The sequence below is a fragment of the Castanea sativa genome, chromosome 11 (assembly GCF_040712315.1).
Source record: "Castanea sativa cultivar Marrone di Chiusa Pesio chromosome 11, ASM4071231v1".
NCBI classification, from domain to species: Eukaryota; Viridiplantae; Streptophyta; class Magnoliopsida; order Fagales; family Fagaceae; genus Castanea; species Castanea sativa.
In genome coordinates, this window is record NC_134023.1 from 53,764,410 (window position 1) to 53,783,513 (window position 19,104).

Consider the following 19,104-nt stretch of genomic DNA (forward strand, 5'->3'; position numbering starts at 1 on the left):
TACATCTTCGCGTCCAAAGATTTTACTCGTCTTGGGCCTTTAGCCTTCTTGTGGATTAACTTAGATGAAAATTTCAACAACACAGATTGAAAATTCACACTTTATATACATTGGGAATCCAAACTATATTTACATAACATAAACATCGTCCACAAGCATGGCACATGCTAGACCCTAGTGCCTTTAGGGAATTGAAAACACTATGTACAAACAGACTAAGTTCATGACCTTATCCTAGAAGATGCATACACTAGAAGCTATTGTACATAAAATACTTCTAACAAACATAAGTAGATTGAAATGCTCATCCAGGATGTCTTTCACTGATAGTACCTTCTCAAGTGCTCAACATTCCAGGGGTGCTTCGATTTTTGTCCATCTAGGGCTTCCAAGTAGTATGACCTTTGTCTTTTGCAATTGATAACCCTGTAGGGTCCTTCCCATTTAGGCTACAGTTTTCCATAAGTCGGGTTTCTGGTTGCTAAAGAGATCCTTTTTAGGACGAGGTCCCCAATGTTGAAGCATCTGGGTTTCACCATTGCATCATTCTGTCTAGCCATGAAGTTTTTATACCTCGTTGTTCTATGTTTTGCATCCATCCTTACCTCATCTATAAGATCAAGGTTAAGACGAAGTAGCTCTTTATTTTCTTTGTCCTTATACTGCATCACCCTGTGGTTAGCCATGTGTACTTCTGCAAGTATGACTACTTCACTTCTATAGGTTAGTTTGAAAGGAGTTTCCCTTGTAGGAGTCTTCACAGTTATCCTGTAGGCCCATTGAACACCTGATTGTTCGTCTGGCCATACTCCTTTTGCCCCCTCAAGCTGAGTCTTGATGATCTTTAACAAGGATCGGTTTACTACTTCAGCTTGTCCATTTGCTTGTGGGTGGAAGGGGTGAGGAATAATGATTCTTTATCCCAAGTTACTCACAGAAATCTCTGAAGGGTGTGTTATCAAACTGCCTTCCATTATCTAACATTAGTACCCTAGAAACCCCAAATCGGCAAACGATGCTCTTCCAGACAAAATTCTTGACATTCTGCTGTGTAATCTTTGCTAAGGGTTCAGCTTCCACCCATTTAGTGAAGTAATTAATCCCCACTACTAAAAACTTCATCTACCTAGTGTCTGTTGGAAAGGGACCCAAAATATCTAATCCCCATTGTACAAAGGGCCATAGGGCTATCATCGGGGTGAGGTACTCCGATGGTTGTCTAGAGATATTGCTGAAGCGCTGACACTAATCACACACCTTAACATAAGCTTTAGCATATGCTTGAATGGTCGGCCAGTAAAAGCCTGCACGAATGACCTTATGAACGAGTGCTCTTGCTCCTGAATGATTTTCACATGCTCCTTCACGAACTTCCCTCAACACATAATTTTGCTTCGTCTGGAGCAAAACACCTTAATTAAGGCTGTGAGAAGCCTCTTTTGTATAGCACATTGTCTATTAGGACATACTTAGCTGATCTGATCCTTAGCTTTTTGACTTCGTCTCTTTTCTCTGTAAGCCTTCCTTCCCTGAGGTAGGCCACTATTAGGGTTATCCAATTTTCTTCTCCTTGTATCTGTTATACCTCTGGAAGATCTATGCTCGGCATGTACTGGACTTCATCAAGCTCGTCCATAGACCATTCTATCGACGCTACTTTTGCTAAGGCATTTGCTTCCATGTTTTCTTCCTTGGGAACTTGATGAAAACTGGCTTCCTTGAACTTCTTAATAAGTCGCTTCACCTTGCTGAGATACTTTTTCATCCATTCTTCCTTAGCTTCACATATTCCATTTACTTGACCCATGATCAATTGAGAGTCTCCTTGGACGACTATTAACTCTGCCCTTAAGGATTTAGCCAATTTCAGCCCTTTAAGAAGTGCTTCATATTCAACTTTGTTGTTGGTTATCTGGTACCATAGACAAGCTGTATATTTCAACTTGTCCCCCTCTGGGGATTTCAGTATAACTCCTATGCCTCCTGCATGTAGTTTGGACGAACTATCTACATAGACGACCCATTTCTTATCTTCATTCACCTCGTCTAGATCACCAAGGTTTGGAGTGAATTCCACAATGAAATTCGCTAAAGCTTGAGCCTTTATTGCATTTCTTGGTTACTACCTGATATCAAACTCACTAAGCTCTATAGCCCATTGGATCAGTTGTGCTTCGGCTTCCAGCTTGTTCATTACCTTCTTGAGTGGATAATTCGTCAAGACATTAATTACATGAGCTTGGAAGTAATGCCTCAGCTTCCTGGAAGCTATTATCAGTGCAAAGGCCAGCTTTTCTATCATAGGATATCGTCCCTCTACTCCCCTTAGCACTCTGCTTGTATAATATATAGACTTTTATATCTTTCCTTCTTCTCTAATAATGACGAACTCACTACATGTGAGGACACTGCTAACTATTAATACAACTCCTCACTTGGTATAGGCGAGCTTAACAAAAGAGCCGTTGTAAGATAGGCCTTAAGATCTTGGAAGACCTTCTAACACTCGTCCATCCATTCAAACACCTTCTTGAGGACCTTGAAAAATGGCAAACATTTGTCAGTAGCTTTCGAAACAAATCTGTTAAGGGCTGCAACTCGTTCAGTGAGAGATTGGACTTCTTTGATGTTTCTTGGTGGCTCCATGTCCAGTATTGCTCAGATCTTATCAGGATTTGCTTCGATTCCTCTATGTGAAACCATAAATCCTAGGACCTTCCCTAACGAAACCCCAAAGATGCACTTGCTTGGATTCAACTTCATGTTATATCGTCTAAGTGTGTCAAAGGTCTCCTGAAGGTCGTCCAGGTGCTTGTTTTCGTCCAAACTTTTCACCAACATGTCATCCACATACACGTCTACATTCCGCCTTATCTGTGGACGAAACATATGATTGACCAACCTTTGATAAGTTGCCCATGCGTTCTTCAAACCGAAAGACATCACTTCATAACAAAACAAGCCTTGACTGGTAATGAATGAAGCTTAACAACTTATGACCCGCTATTGAGTCCACTAGCTGGTCAATGCGTAGCAATAGATAGCTATCTTTGGGGCAAGCCTTGTTTAAATCGGTGAAATCCACACACATTCTCCATTTGCCATTAGCTTTCTTGACTATCACCACATTAGCTAGCCAATCCGGGTAGTAAACTTTCCGAATAAACTTTGTTGTGGTTAACTTTTGGACCTCTTTCTTGATAGCATTATCTCGTTCAGGAGAGAAAATCCTCTTCTTCTGACGGACAAGCTGGGAGGAAGGATATACATTCAAACGATGGGTAATGACACTTGGGTTAATCCCTGGCATGTCTTTGTAACTCCATGTGAAAACATCAATGCTCTTCCTTAAGAACTAGATAAGGTCTTGTTCCGTCTTCTCTTCCATGCTCGTTCCAATCTTGGTAAACCTCTCAAGGTTACTCTCGTCCAGAGGAACGTCTTCCAATACTTCAATGGGTTTTGTAGCAACCCTTCTCTCTTCTATATTTATTGACTACGCATGCTTGTCCATAGCCAACATAGCTAAGTAGTATTCTCTAGTTGCTAACTGATCTCCTTGCACTTGTCCTATTTCATACTTTGTTGGGAACTTAACAGATAGGTGGTAGGTGGACGTTACTGCCTTCCAATTATTCAAAGTTGGTCGTCCAATGATGGCATTGTAGGAAGACGAGCAATCTACGATGAGGAAATTCACCTCTTTGGCTATTTACTGTGGATATGCTCCTACCACGACATGTAGAGTAATAGTGCATACTGGTTATACCTTCATTCCTTTGAATCTGACTAAAGGTGAGTTCACTGGATGAAGTTGATCTCGTCCAAGCCTCATCTGTTGGAAGGCGGGATAATATAAGATATCTACTGAACTCCTATTGTCTACCAACACCCTTCTAGTCGTATAGTCTTCTATAAGCAAAGTTATGATGATTGCATCATCATATGGATGGTGGACTCTTCCAGCATCTTCGTCCGTGAAAGTGATAACCTGCTCGTCTACCCCCTCATCCTTGGTGCTCGTCCAGTGAGTTGGACATTTTGTACCACCTTTAAGTAAGTCTTCCTTGACTTGGAAGATTGTTCTACTGAAGTTCCTCCTATTATAACTCTTATTTCTCCAAGTGGGGGTCGTGATGGCTCTTCGATCTTCCCTTTTAACTTCTCATCCTTGTAATCTCGTCCAAGAAAATTTCTAAACTTTCCCTGCCTGATGAGATTCTCAATTTGCTGCTTCAAATCATAGCATTCGTCCATGTCGTGCCCATGATCTCTGTGGAAGCGACAATACTTGTTCTTATTATGCTTATTAGGATCCCCCTTCATCTTCTCTGGCCACTTCAAGGATGGGTCATCCTTGATCTTCATAAGCACTTGGTCAAGCGGAACGATCAAAGGCGTGTAATGCTGACTTCGTCCTGAAGACGAACTTGCCTTCCTGTTGTCTTTATCCTTCTTTTCTCTTGTTCGGGCCTTCTTTGGACAAGGGCCTTGTTTAGGATGACGTGGGAGCTCTGCTTCCATCTACTCTGCTCTCTTACTCTTCTTAGCAATGATTGCATCTTCTACATTCACAAAGCTTTGGGCTGAATGGACGAGTTCATACATGTTCTGGGGTTCTTGATCATAGAGCTTGTGGAGAATAAATTTGAACTAACTCAATTATGGAAGGCTGCTAACAGCAGCTTATCATCCATCTCGTCCACCGTCAAGACTTCCTTATTGAAGCGAGTGATGAAGGACCGCAAACTTCCATTATCTCCTTGCTCTATAGTCAGCAGGCTGGACGAGGAGCGCTTATGTCTTTGACCTCCAATGAAGTTATTAACGAACAACTTACTCAACTCTTCGAAGGAACTAACGGTGTTTGGAGGTATTTTACTAAATCACACTCGTGTTGGTCCTTTAAGGGTGGTAGGGAAGGTTTTACACATTATTTCGTCTGGAACCCCTTGAAGGTGCATCGTAGTTTTGAAGGTAGCAATGTGATCACATGGGTCACGCGTTCCATCATATGAGTCTAACGCAAGCATCTTGAACTTGAAAGGTAAGGGATGACTGTTGATGAAAGGTATGAAAAGGGAATCAGTTCGATGAACCAAGTCATCTACAGGATTCGTCCTTCTTATATTTTCCCTCATCTCGTCCATGGCTTTCCTCATTTGATCTATCTCCTTTTCCAAGTATGGCACCCTACGCAAAGTGGTACCCCTTGAGTGATTCTCGCGCTCAACATTTTCTCATTCTCTAACTTCTTGACTCTGAGCTTGTCCTTCCACATACCGTTCATGACGTTGCCTTCTTTGGTTAATCTCTCGAGTCAGCTCTTGGTTCTGACAAGTTAGCTTTGCCATGGCGGCTGCCATAGACTGCATTTATTGGACAGAATGTGGTTGCATAACAAGTGCTTACTAGTGAACGCGGTTGGCATGGCTGGAAGCGTTTAATTTCCACTTTCCTAGTGGCCTGGACTAGTGTCCATTGACCTTGTCCGAACCATACAACCTTTTTTCTAAGAAAGATAAATTGCAAAATACAAATTTAACTTTTTCACAGACGACGCCAACTGATGATACACAGAAAATCAGTAGGCTAGATGCTCCGGACTTCAATGGACTAGTGGTTGCTTCGAAGGCCTGAAAAGAAAGAAACACAAGATCAAAGGTGACCGTGGTGAACCAGATAAGAACCCTCCGATGCTTAAGTTAGTTTTCTCTCTAGAACTCAAGAATTCCAACTATAGGGGTGGTGGAAACTTACCTTCACTTGATATGGATTAGTCCTTTTATAGTGAGTTTTGGAGTGGTTACTTATTTAATAACTTCCTCAACGTGGATAGAAGTTAGAAAGTTCAAACTTAACTTCTACAACTACTATAGAAGTTAGAAGGTTCAAACTTATCTTCTACAACTGCTATAAAAGTTAGAAGGTTCAGACTTATCTTCTTACAACTGCCATTAGAAGTTAAGAACTTAATGGGAAGTTAGAGCGATGAATAAGGATTTTACCCATACTTCATAATAGTAGAACATGGTCCGGATTATAAGTTTTTGAATATAAATTTATCCTGAGAATTTCTAAGTTTTGGGAGGTCGTCTAGGTGCTGTCATGTTGGACGACCATTTTTACACTTGGACGACCCTATGGACGAACAGGAGATAATCTAATTTTTTGGTCCACCATCAATTTCCAATTTCAATATGTGAAGTTCAAGACTCTTTTTTATATGTGCGATAAAATTTAGTTATAGACCCCACTCCATGATGATTGATTTTTATCATTAAATCAATATACCAATTAATATTTGGTAGCAAGATTCAAAACCTAGATTTATTGTTCAGAACATTTGATTTGTTTCATTTACCTTCCAAGCTCTTTTACACTTTAACTGTCCCTTTCATAAATCTTTAGTTGTTAAATGTCCCATTCGTATAATTCAAAGCATCAATGTGACTTGTTTGACGGCTTCGTAACATGTACTCTCAAGTATCAATATCGTGCCTTGCCTTGTCAAACTCACGTTTATGATTATCGGCCAAGCATAGAAGTGAAGTTGCACCACACCAACTGCATACATTTTTTATTTTCATTTCATGCCCTTGAAATCTCTTGTTTAACACTGATTGGTGCTCTTCACAAGTATTATGATGAGTGTGAAGGTGTTAACAATATTGTTTACCTTGTGAGCAACTTGGTTATGTAGGATTTGGTTTACCTACTCTTTAATTAATGTCATTTTAAAATGTGACTTTCCATTTTACTTGGAATTTCTTTGGGCTAGACTAATGTATACATTAACATTTCCTACCTCAATCATAATGCCTCTTTCATTTGCTTTATCCTATGTTCAGAGCCATTTATCATTACAGTCATTCTTAATCCTGATGATAATGCAACTAAAACTCCCTTAATCTCATCATAGCTTTACATGATTTCACCTTTGGGCAAAATTGTTATTGATTGTTATTCCCAACACTTTCACAACAAATTCTAAGTGGCAAATTGTTATTGATTGTTATGGGTAGATGAAAAAGTAATTTAAATTGTGAATTCGAATTAGAATCAATAACAATTCACTATCTATAATTTTGTGCTGGTGCAAATAATTTGTTATAAAAGTGTTGTAAAAATGTTGTGGTCGTAGCATTTCTCTTTTAAAATCTGACTTTCCATTTTGTTTAGGATTTCTCTCTTTCCTACCTCAATTATTATGCCTCATTCATTTGCTTTATATCCTATGCTTAGAGTCATTTCTTATTACAATCTTTCTTAATCTTGATGATTATGTAACTAAAACTCCCCTAATCTCATCATAGCTTTACATGATTTCACCTTTGGGCAAAATTGTTATTGATTGTTATTCCCAACACTTTCACAACAAATTCTAAGTGACAATTTGTTATTGATTGTTATGGGTAGATGAAAAAGTAATTTAAATTGTGAATTCGAATTAGAATCAATAACAATTCACTATCTACGATTTTGTGTTGGTGCAAACAATTTGTTATAAAAGTATTGTAAAAATGTTGTGGTAGTAGCATTTCTCTTTTAAAATCTGACTTTCCATTTTGTTTAGGATTTCTCTCTTTCCTACCTCAATTATTATGCCTCATTCATTTGCTTTATATCCTATGCTTAGAGTCATTTCTTATTACAGTCTTTCTTAATCTTGATGATTATGTAACTAAAACTCCCCTAATCTCATCATAGCTTTACATGATTTCACTTTTGGACAAATATTAAGGCCGATTGCTTGGAAAAAGTTTGTGGCACCTTTACTCAAACTAGTGCGCCTTTGAGAAAATTCCAAAATGCCTATACTGTTTGTCCACATTATCATTTTACCCATCCTCAATTATATGCATATATGATATGTATGTTGTATGTGCTACTTTAAAAGTGTGAGGGAAAATGTCTTTTCTTTTTTTTTTTGAGAAAGGACTAAACCACATGCAAGGACTAAACTAACAGCCTATACTTTGCTACCTCAATTTCTCTTATGTATGTTGTGGTCATATAATATTGAGAAGAGACTTAACATTTATACCAAAATAATGGACGTGAATTAAATATTGCCTTCATAATATAATCACAACTTTGTTCTCATTTTATGGACAGAGAAAGTTCAAACCTTATGAATATTTGTACTAGAAGATTCATTTTTGACCCCTATTTGAGAAGTGGCAGCCAGGGGCGGCTCTACAGCCAGCCCAAGGGTTCATTAAGACAAAAATTATATATAAATTTTTTTTTTACCCCTAAAATAAAATTTTTGATGGGGGATAAAACCAACATGACGGTACCACCACATATGGTTAAGAGCGTGACGATAGGGTGACGGCTGATATGACCAAGGAGGACGGATGCGTAGTGGACGGACAGGTAGAATGGATGCACATAATTTCTCCCGTCGTTCTCCGGGCTACCTCGAATCACACTATATGATTAGGGCTGACGTGGCCTTGATTATAATTCACTCCAACATGTATATGAAGAATTCTTGCGCTACACGTTAAGCCTTGATTCAAAATTCACATAAGGAAAAGAACTCTAAGAGATACAAAAATTCCACGAGTCACTCTCCTAGAAGGAAAGGATTTCTTCACCAAGGCAAGAATCTCGGCCCTACGCTACTATATATACTCCAAAACCCTCATAAAGCAAGGTACGCACAATATTCTTAACTCTGGCACTCTAGGGTTGAAGAAACAAGATTCTAACTTGACCTTCGGAGGGTTTTTGGCCGGCACCACACCGGTGCTCTCTTTTAGGTCCTTTATTTTCTTTTCGCAGGTATTGCTTTGGTTTGAGGAGTGCTCGCAACTCACTGGTGATTTGTTCGGCATCATCAGTTGGCGCCGTCTGTGGGAATAGAAAATCTTTCGATTACTTCAACCTCGCTCTATTCCTGAGAAAAAGAGTTGCATGGTACTCACTCGATCGATGGCAACAAACAACAATCAAGGCGACGAACCGCCCGCCACAGCTCTAGAGAGGCAGGTCCAAACGCTTGCAGCGGCGGTTGAGCGCCTCGCCAAGCAGAATCATGATTTGGAAGAACAATTGCGACAAAGGACCGCACACCCAAGTGCACCAGAGGAAGACCAGGAGGGCGCTAGTCCGGAAGGAAGGAACGCAGAAAGACCTGAGGGCAGCAACGCTCCAACTAGACCCGAGCGACAAGAAACCAATCGACCATCTGTCTCAGACACTTTGCCGACTCACATAGCCGCCGAAATGCAGGAGATGAGGGAACGCATGGATGTGATAATGAACGCCCTTAGAGGACGGGTATCCAGCAACTTGGACGACCTAGTCCATAGAACGGATTCGCCTTTCACAACGTTGGTGAATTCATGCCCCGTTCCTCCAAAGTTTCGCATGCCCCATGTGGAAAACTATGACGGATCCAAAGACCCGTTGGATCACCTGGAGTCTTTCAGAACCCTAATGCATCTTCAGGGTGTACCGGATGAAATCATGTGCAGGGCTTTTCTCACCACCTTGAAAGGGCCTGCGAGGGATTGGTACAGTAGGCTGACGCCTAATTCCATCGGCACTTTTAAGGAACTAGGCGCACAGTTCGTATCACACTTTATTGGAAGTCATCGACGCAAGAGGTCTATTGCATGTATACTGGGTATTAAGCAACGAGAAGACGAGACAATAAGGTCTTATGTAGCCCGCTTTAACAAGGAATCCCTCTCGATAGACGAGGCAGATGACAAGATACTTATGGCAGCATTCACGAACGGGCTACGAGAGGGTAAGTTCTTGTTCTCTCTATGCAAGAATGACCCAAAGACTATGTCCGATGTATATTACAGGGCGACGAAGTATATGAACGCGGAGGATGTCTTGCTGGCCAGAGACGACTATAAGCCAAGAAAAAGGGAAAGACAAAAAGATACGAAACCAGATAATGGATGAAAAATGGCAAGAACCAGAGATCAACGAGAAAACCGGAGATCCAAACCACCTTCGGGGAGGTTTACAAGTTTCGCCCCCTTCACAGCCCCAATTGACCAAGTGTTAATGCAAATCAAAGATGAAGGAAGCTTGACGTTCCCGGGCAAGTTGAAGGGAGATCCGAACAAGAGGCCAAGAGATAGATACTGCCGTTTTCATCGTGACCACGACCATGATACGATGGACTGTTCGAAGCCCTTATCAGGCAAGGAAGGTTGCAGAGGTTCGTGAGGAAGGAGAGAACGGATCAACCCCAGGAGCAGAATCCTAGACGGGAAAACGAACGTCCTAGACCACCGGTAGCAGACATACGGATGATAATAGGGGGCAGTACTTCAACGGGGTCGTCTAAAAAGGCCAGAAAGACCTATTTACGGACGGTACAAAATGTCCAGTCGACGGGCTCTTCACTAGAAAGAACACGACGGAACGGCTCCAGTATCGAGTTTTCTAAAGAAGAGGCCCGACGCCTTCACCACCCCCATGACGACGCGCTTGTGGTTAGTATACAGGTAGGAGACTTCAACGTCCACCGAGTTCTAGTGGACAACGGGAGCTCAGCAGACATCCTTTACTACCCCGCGTTCCAGCAGATGGGGATTGCTAAAGAGCGCCGAATCCCGGCATGCACGCCCCTCGTTGGCTTTGGAGGAACCCGGGTCCATCCTTTAGGATCCGTCACATTGGCGGTGATAGTAGGAGACTACCCGCAGCAAATAACCATGGATGTTTCCTTTCTAGTGGTTGATTGCTCCTCAGCGTATAATGTCATACTCGGACGACCCATTCTCAACGCATGGAAGGCCGTCACTTCTACCTACCATCTGATGATCAAGTTTCCCACTGAACACGGAGTTGGAGAACTGCGCGGAAATCAGGTGGCTGCACGGGAATGTTACGTGGCCATGATGGAGATGGATGACCATGTACAGGCAATGAACATCGAGGAACAGAGAACAGTAGCAGAACCCGTGGAGGAATTGGAGGAGGTACGACTGGATGATTCGAGGCCCGACCGGACCACTCAGATCGGAACCTCAGTTGACCAAACGGTCCGACATGCACTCCTGTTATTCCTCAAAGAGAACCAAGACGTCTTTGCATGGAGCCATGACGACATGCCAAGAATAGATCCAACAATCATAGTTCACAAGTTGAACGTATCACCTTCTTTCCCTCCAGTTCGACAAAAGAAGGGTGTGTTCGCCCCCGAACGGGATCGAGCTGTGGCAGAGGAAGTACAGAAGCTACGAGAAGCAAACTTCATAAGGGAGGTGTATTACCCTGATTGGCTGGCCAACGTGGTAATGGTCAAGAAATCAAACGTGATATGGAGAATGTGTGTTGACTTCACGGATCTAAATAGAGCATGCCCTAAAGACAGTTACCACTCCCGCGCATTGACACCTTAGTGGACTCCACCGTGAGACATGAATTATTGAGCTTCATGGACACCTTCTCGGGGTATAATCAAATTAAATTGGATAAAGCTGATCAAGAGAAAACATCATTTGTGACAAGCCAGGGGCTTTTTTGCTACAAGGTGATGTCGTTCGGGCTCAAGAACGCGGGAGCCACGTATCAATGATTAATGAACAAAATGTTCGCGCACCAAATTGGCATAAACATCCAGGTCAACGTGGATGATATGTTGGTGAAAAGCGCAAAGGTGTCCGATCATCTGAGGGACCTCCAGGAGACATTCGACACTCTTCGGACGTATAAAATGAAGCTGAATCCAAGCAAATGCGCATTCGGAGTTATTGCTGGAAAATTCTTAGGATTCATGGTGTCCCAGCGGGGCATTGAAGTCAACCCAGAGAAAGTGAAAGCGATTATGGAGCTATCTCCTCCGAGGACGGTGAAGGAAGTGCAAAGCCTGACAGGGAAGATAGCAGCCTTAAATAGGTTCGTATCGAGAGCAACGGACAAGTGTCTCCCTTTCTTCAGAACGCTAAGGAGATCTTTCGAGTGGACGGATGAATGCCAAAGGGCATTTGAAGAGTTAAAGGCATATCTCTCTGCCCCGCCATTGCTTAGCCCGTCCATGCCGGGGGAGGAATTGTTCCTGTACCTTGCCGTCTCATCAGCAGCGGTAAGTGCAGCTCTCATCAGAGAGGAAGGGAAGATACAAAAGCCAGTATACTTCATCAGCCGGGCGCTAAGAGGCGCGGAGGAGAGATACCCACGGATGGAGATACTCGCTTTCGCTCTTGTAACTGCAGCTCGAAAACTCAAGCCCTATTTTCAAGCACATACCATAAAAGTCCTGACAGATCAGCCGTTGCAGAGAGCAATGAACAATCCTGAAACTGCTGGACGGATGGCTTTGTGGGCTATCGAGCTGAGTGAGTACGATATCCAATACCAGCCACGAACGGTTGTGAAAGGACAAGTACTGGCAGACTTCATCGTGGAATTCACTACGCCTGAGGAGCAGGGGGCAGAAGAGACGCCCACATAGAGAATTCACACAGATGGATCCTTCAATAAGTATGCGGGAGGAATCGGGGTTGTACTCCACACCCCGGAAGGAGATAAGATTGACTGCATGATCCGTCTGGAGTTCCCCACTACAAATAACGAAGCAGAGTATGAGGCCCTGGTGGCAGGGTTGGAGCTTGCAATAGCGGCTGGGGCCAGGAAGGTGGTAGTCTACTCCGATTCTCAAATCGTAGCCAGTCAAGTTAATGGAGGCTATGATTGTAGGAATGAACGAATGAGAAGGTACCTCGAAGAAGTGAAGGGTCGAATGAGTATCCTCCAATTCACGGTAGCTCAGATCCCAAGAGAAGAGAACCAAGAGGCGGACCAACTCGCAAAGGCTGCTTCGGCCGAACCTATGATCACCCTAAAATAGGTATTGTCCTTCGTCCAACATTCATCGCTATTAGATAACGTTCGAATGCAGGAAGTAGGCACCAAACACGACTGGACGGCTCCAATCGTGACGTGCCTCAAGAACGGCAAGCTGCCAGATAGCAAAGAAGATGCAAGGAAATTGAAGGTTAAGGCTGCCCGATTCATCCTGATTAAAGACGTACTCTACAAAAGAGGATTCTCCCGACCATATCTAAGATGCCTTGGCCGTGAGGAAGCTAACTACGTGATGAGGGAAGTTTATGAAGGAATTTGTGGAAACCATTCGGGATCAAGGTCTCTGGTGCACAAGCTACTCCGAACAGGATATTACTGGCCGACAATGCAAAAGGATGCCCATATGTATTTTAGAGCCTGCGATAAGTGTCAACGGTTTGGCAATCTCATTAGACGGCCAACGGAGGAGCTCACACCTATGACGGCTCCGTGGCCGTTCGCACAATAGGGATTGGACATCATGGGTCCATTTCCAATAGCAGCAAGACAACTGAAGTTCTTAGTGGTTGGTATTGACTACTTCACCAAGTGGGTGGAAGCAGAAGCTCTTGCTACTATCACGAAGAAAAACATTCGCACCTTTGTATGGAGAAGTATAATTTGCCGATATGGGATCCCAAGAGTGCTCGTTTCAGACAACGGGAAGCAATTCGACAATGATGCATTCCGAGACTTCTGTTCTCAGCTGGGGATCAAGAATCACAACTCGTCACCCACGCACCCTCAGGCCAACGGTCAGGTTGAGGTCACGAACCGGTCCTTGTTAAAGATTATCAAGACCCGGCTCGAGGGGGCAAAGGGCATATGGCCGGACGAACTACCAAGTGTACTCTGGGCATATAGGACAACAGCAAGAACACCAACAGGGGAGACACCATTTCGATTGGCGTATGGTACTGAGGCCCTCATACCGGCAGAAGTGGGACTAACGAGCTACCGTGTGGAAAGCTATGACGAGAGCAAGAATAATGAAGCGTTGCGTCTAGAGCTTGACCTTGTGGATGAGGTCAGGGTAGCAGCAGCACAGAGACTGGCGCGGTACCAAGACATGATGGCAAAACACTACAACTCCAAGGTCCGGCACCGAGACTTCAAGGTAGGAGATTTGGTATTACGAAAAGTGCTTAGCGCGACGAAGGATGCATCCTATGGAAAGCTGGGTCCTAACTGGGAAGGCCCATACAGAATTATCTCATGGCATAGGAAAGGAACGTACTACTTGGAGACGTTAGACGGAAGAAAGTTGGGCCATCCCTGGAACATGGAGCACCTAAAGAAGTACTACCAGTAGTACAGCAGTCATAGGACTATGTTTACCACCTTATTTTCGGTTTAATTTTAAACATTCATAGTTTTTACTTATTAGAACCCAAGTTTTTTCCATAAACAATTTGGTCTGTTGGACTGATATAGTGAGAGGAATTTTTATTTAGAAAATATGAAATGCATGGTGTTGAAAATTTTACAAGTTCACAAAGTGGACGGATCATCCCAAAGGGATAAAATTCTACAAGTTCACAAAGTGGACGGATCATCCCAAAGGGGTAAAAACCTACAAGTCCACAAAGTGGACGGATCATCCCAAATGGATAAAAACCTACAAGTCCACAAAGTGGACGGATCATCCCAAAGGGATAAAAACCTACAAGTCCACAAAGTGGACGGATCATCCCAAAGGGATAAAAACTCTACGAGTCCACAAAGTGGACGGATCATCCAAGGGATGAAAACCCTACGAGTCCACAAAGTGGACGGATCATCCAAAGGATGAAACTCTACTAAACCACGAAGTGGACGAATCCTCCCAAAGGTGAAAGATTGTACATCCACAAAGTGGACAGATCACACAAAGAACATCGAAATGTGCTAAGTCCATACCATGGACGGATCAACTAAGAGCATACAAGTAGGCCAAATAAAAAAGCGAAAATTCGATGAAAGTGGACGGATAGTCCAAAATATACATATACAATCGAGTTCAATAATAAAAAGTCTGATACTTGGTTGAAAAACTTAAATAAAAGACAAAAAATAAAGTTATTTCATATGACCATAATTTACATCAGTCATTAATTGTGACGGTCTCTTCAGGGCCTTCAGGCAATGGCTGGTGAGAATCGACGACAGTGGCTTCTTCGGCGGCTTTAGCGACCCCGTCATCACCTGGAACCTCGCCAAAGAGTTCCTCCGTCCCTTCAGAGTCGACGGGGTGAGCAGGGGTTCGGGCCTTGGCATCTATGGTTATGTGAGCTAAGTCCAGGTCAGGGAATGATGCCTTCACCTGACGGATGCAGTCATCGAACCTGTCGCTAAAAGAAGAACCGAGCTCCATCAGAAGCGCGTCGGAGTCACGATACTCTCTGACGGCATCAACCTTAGCTTGACGGATATTGTCGTCATGAGCTTTAACCGTCTCCCTGAGCAGCTCCACCTCCTTTTCTAAGTTCTCCCGAGCCTGCTCGGAGAGCGTCAGCTTCTGCTCATGACAGATCCTCCATAACTTCAGCTCGTCCAATTCTTCTACTGTCACCTTGGCCTTTGCGCGTACTTGTTCAAGGGCTCTCTCCTGGGCTAGGCAACGGTCTGACAAGCCCTTGGCCATCAACACACCCTGCAACAGTTCGGATAGAAATGAGTTCAAGGCGGAAAGGAACGAGACGGAGTCAAAATGACCAAATGAGCCTATGACGGACACTAACCTGAGCTAAGCTGTACAGACATGTCTCACCCATGGTTTCGGTGGCGTGATTTCCAAGGTCTTCGTAGTCCTCGTCAGAAATAATGGAACCAATACAACGGAGAGCGTATTGGGGGTCTTCACGAAGCAGGATGGGGGGCTTCTCCTTTACGGGGTCCGGGTTGGTCATCAGGCCCTTACCCTTGCCAATCCCAAGCTTGGGAGGTGGTTTCACCATGCCGGACCCCTGACCAGCAGGTAGACCCGTCATAAGTTTCTGTTTTTTGGAGTGACGGTCCCATCTCTCAGAAGATGGTCTTTTTGGGGCCGTCTGTGACGGATCCTTCTTTGAAGCGTCGCCCCCTTGCTTCTTTTTTGCCGCCGGCTGTTTAATGATAGCCCGTTTCCTGGCGTCGTCCATTTCTACAAAAGAAAACGGTTAAAAAAAGGAACTGCATAAAGCCAAAAATCGACGGAAGGATTCCAGAACTTACGTTTGCGTACACCTGCGTCGTATCGGCGGGCGACGGATGTAGGTTCAGGACCGTCACTATACCAATGTAACGTATCCAATGTGACGAGCTTCGACCAGGTCCTTTCAGACAACTTAGTCTTTTGAAAAATTTTCTCCAGAAAGCCGAACTGTTTGGTTGAAATAGGTGGACGGTCCCTCGCTGTAAAAAAAAATATATATATAAAAAAAAAATGTTAAGAGTAAACTCATAAAACATGGATGACGGTTGATAAGTGGACGGACTCGTACCAGACGGGGGCATTATCCCCCACGTTTTATCTACCGGCATGTAGTCGTCGTCACCTGAACGACTCATCCAGTTATCCCCTCGAAGGAAGAAGTAACGACCCTTCCAGTTACGATTTGAGTCCGGGGTCTCGGACACCAGCCTAAGTACTGGACTCCTCGGCACAAAGCTGTACATGCCCTTTGACTTTGTAATTTCAGATGGACGGTAGCAATGGAAAAATTCCTCCACCGTTAACCGTCTGGCCCCGTCGGACATCACACCGTACAATACTTCGACGCTTAGGAAAACCCTCCATGCGTTCGGAGATATCTGGGTGACGGCCAGACCTAAGTATTGGAGGAGACGACGATGCAATGCACTTAGGGGGAAACAGAGACCAGCTTTTAGCATTTGCTCATAGACCCCGACGTCTTCGAGACTGTAGTAATAGCATTTTTCTGTTTTGAATGGTAGACAGATGGATATGTTGTCTGGTATTTGGTACTTTTGCCTCAGTGTGTTGAAGTGCGCTGGCTTGATGGTTGACACAAAGTCATTCACCGTCCACAAAGGGAGCAGGACGAACTCCCTGAAGTCGTCAAGGCCAATGACGGATTGGACCGGGGGGTCGACACCGTCTAGGTTGTCAGTCGAGTCATACTCTAACCCGTCCCTATCCTGCCCTTCATCTTCCTCATGGGAAGGAGAGCTAGCCGACGGTTCCCTCTCCCCGCTGGAGGTGTCTTAGTCTGCTTGACCTGACGAGAACACCTCTTCGTAACCCGCTCCCTCACGGGCATAAGACTGACTACTTGACGCCTCACTAGACATCTGACACCTACATATGACGGGTAAAGGAAGCCTAAGGCTCTAGATTTATACTGACGACGGGACCAACAAGAAAAATAAGGAATGAAACGTTGTATAAGAATAGCTTACAAGCAGACGGTGAGAAAAACTTACAAGTAGACGGCGAAAAGCGCTCGACGGAGAAGTTATCAGCACGTTGTTTCCTGGTTTCCAAAGGAGACGGTTACTCTCTGAAAAAGGTTGACGGTTGCGCTCTGAACAGAAAATTTTCTAAAAACTGTAAAAGTGAATACGGTGGGTGGTATATATATAGAGGGAACGGCGCGGTAAACGAAGGGACTCCTCGATTCCAGCAAACAACCATTAAAATCCCCCCACGTGTCCCTGAGCATTTATGACAGCATTCCAGCCTGTCCATCAGAAATTATAACCGTCATTCCATGAGACCGCTTGGGATAGATGACGGTATCATGGAATGAGGGGGCAACTGATGGGGGATAAAACCAACATGACGGTACCACCACATATGGTTAAAAGCATGACGATAGGGTGACGGCTGATATGACCAAGGAGGACGGATGCGTAGTGGACAGACAGGTAGAATGGATGCACATAATTTCTCCTATCGTTCTCCGGGCTACCTCGAATCACACTATATGATTAGGGCTGACGTGGCCTTGATTATAATTCACGCCAACGTGTATATGAAGAATTCTTGCGCTACACGTTAAGCCTTGATTCAAAATTCATATAAGGAAAAGAACTCTAAGAGATACAAAAATTCCACAAGTCACTCTCCTAGAAGGAAAGGATTTCTTCACCAAGGCGAGAATCTCGGCCCTATGCTACTATATATACTCCAAAACCCTCATAAAGCAAGGTACGCACAATATTCTTAACTCTGGCACTTTAGGGTTGAAGAAACAAGATTCTAACTTGACATTCGGAGGGTTTTTGGCCGGCACCACACCGGTGCTCTCTTTTAGGTCCTTTATTTTCTTTTCGCAGGTATTGCTTTGGTTTGAGGAGTGCTCGCAACTCACTGGTGATTTTTTCGGCATCATCAATTTTGAACACCTTAACCGTAAATTTTCATTAATCCCAACTGAAATAAGTTTGAATACGATCATCTTAGTGCTACTTTCACAATATTATTTTCAAAATAATTTTACAATAAAGGTTAAGTGGCAAGTTTTAATTGATTTTTATTTAGATCCATAATTGACATCACTTTTTTACATATTTTTAACAACTTGTCACCTAGATTTTGTTGTGAAAGTGTTGTGTCAGTAACATTACTAGTAAAATTGCTCATTCATTAAAAAAAAAAAAATTAAATAAACCTTCTATTTGGACTCTGGCTTACTTTGCCACTAGCCACGGAATGAAATTGTTTTTCTCTACACTTTTCTTTTTCATTATCAAAAAATTACACCACCTTTAGCACAAAAAAGAGCAAAAAATTACACTACCTGTACAACCAACCGACTTGTATCTACATATGTGATTCTTTCCTTATTGCCTCTCTCCCTTCTATGTTTTCTTTCAATCTAATGAAGTATTTTGATGAGTACTCTATAGATTTTCAAGTCCAAAAAGTTATTTAATACTTGCTCAATTCCAAGAGAATGACCACTTGTATGGTTCAAAAATAAAAAGCCATATACTTCAAAAGTAAAAACTAATATCAATTACTATTTTTCTTTCTTTGTTTCACGTTTACTCTCAGTCCTACACTACTCCCAGTCTTACTCCTTGGTGTGTTACTATTCTTCTTTATCATATATCTTTATTTAATCAATATTACATATAAATATAATTAATTATTATTAATTTGACAAAAATGTATGATTACTTATTTAATTATATTTATTTACGCATTCAATAACTATTGTTTTACTGATAATTAAATTATTAATATTTTTTAGACTATTGTACAATATAGTTGTATTGTATACTAAATTGTATTTAGAAATAATATTTTAGATTATTGTATATAATATGAAAATTGTATATACAGGAAAAATA

General features: G+C 42.8%; 1 protein-coding gene across 1 annotated transcript; it reads right to left on the minus strand.

Annotated features, from left to right (window-relative positions):
* Positions 1–1,579: 1,579 nt before the first annotated feature.
* Positions 1,580–2,646, minus strand: LOC142616725 (uncharacterized). Its single transcript, XM_075789517.1, has 2 exons — positions 2,527–2,646; positions 1,580–2,101 (listed from the first exon to the last, which is right to left on the minus strand). Exons 1-2 carry the CDS (start codon positions 2,644–2,646, stop codon positions 1,580–1,582), a joined length of 642 nt encoding a protein of 213 aa, XP_075645632.1.
* Between the last annotated feature and the right edge of the window lie 16,458 nt (positions 2,647–19,104).

Bases quoted from the DNA above. Each gene is read 5' to 3' on its own strand.
- LOC142616725 (XM_075789517.1), bottom strand. From the start codon at position 2,646: ATGGAGCCACCAAGAAACATCAAAGAAGTCCAATCTCTCACTGAACGA. The intron at 2,102-2,526 runs GTGTTTGAATGG...AATGCAATAAAG, and splicing joins TTTTCAAGGTCCTCAAGAAG to GCTCAAGCTTTAGCGAATTT.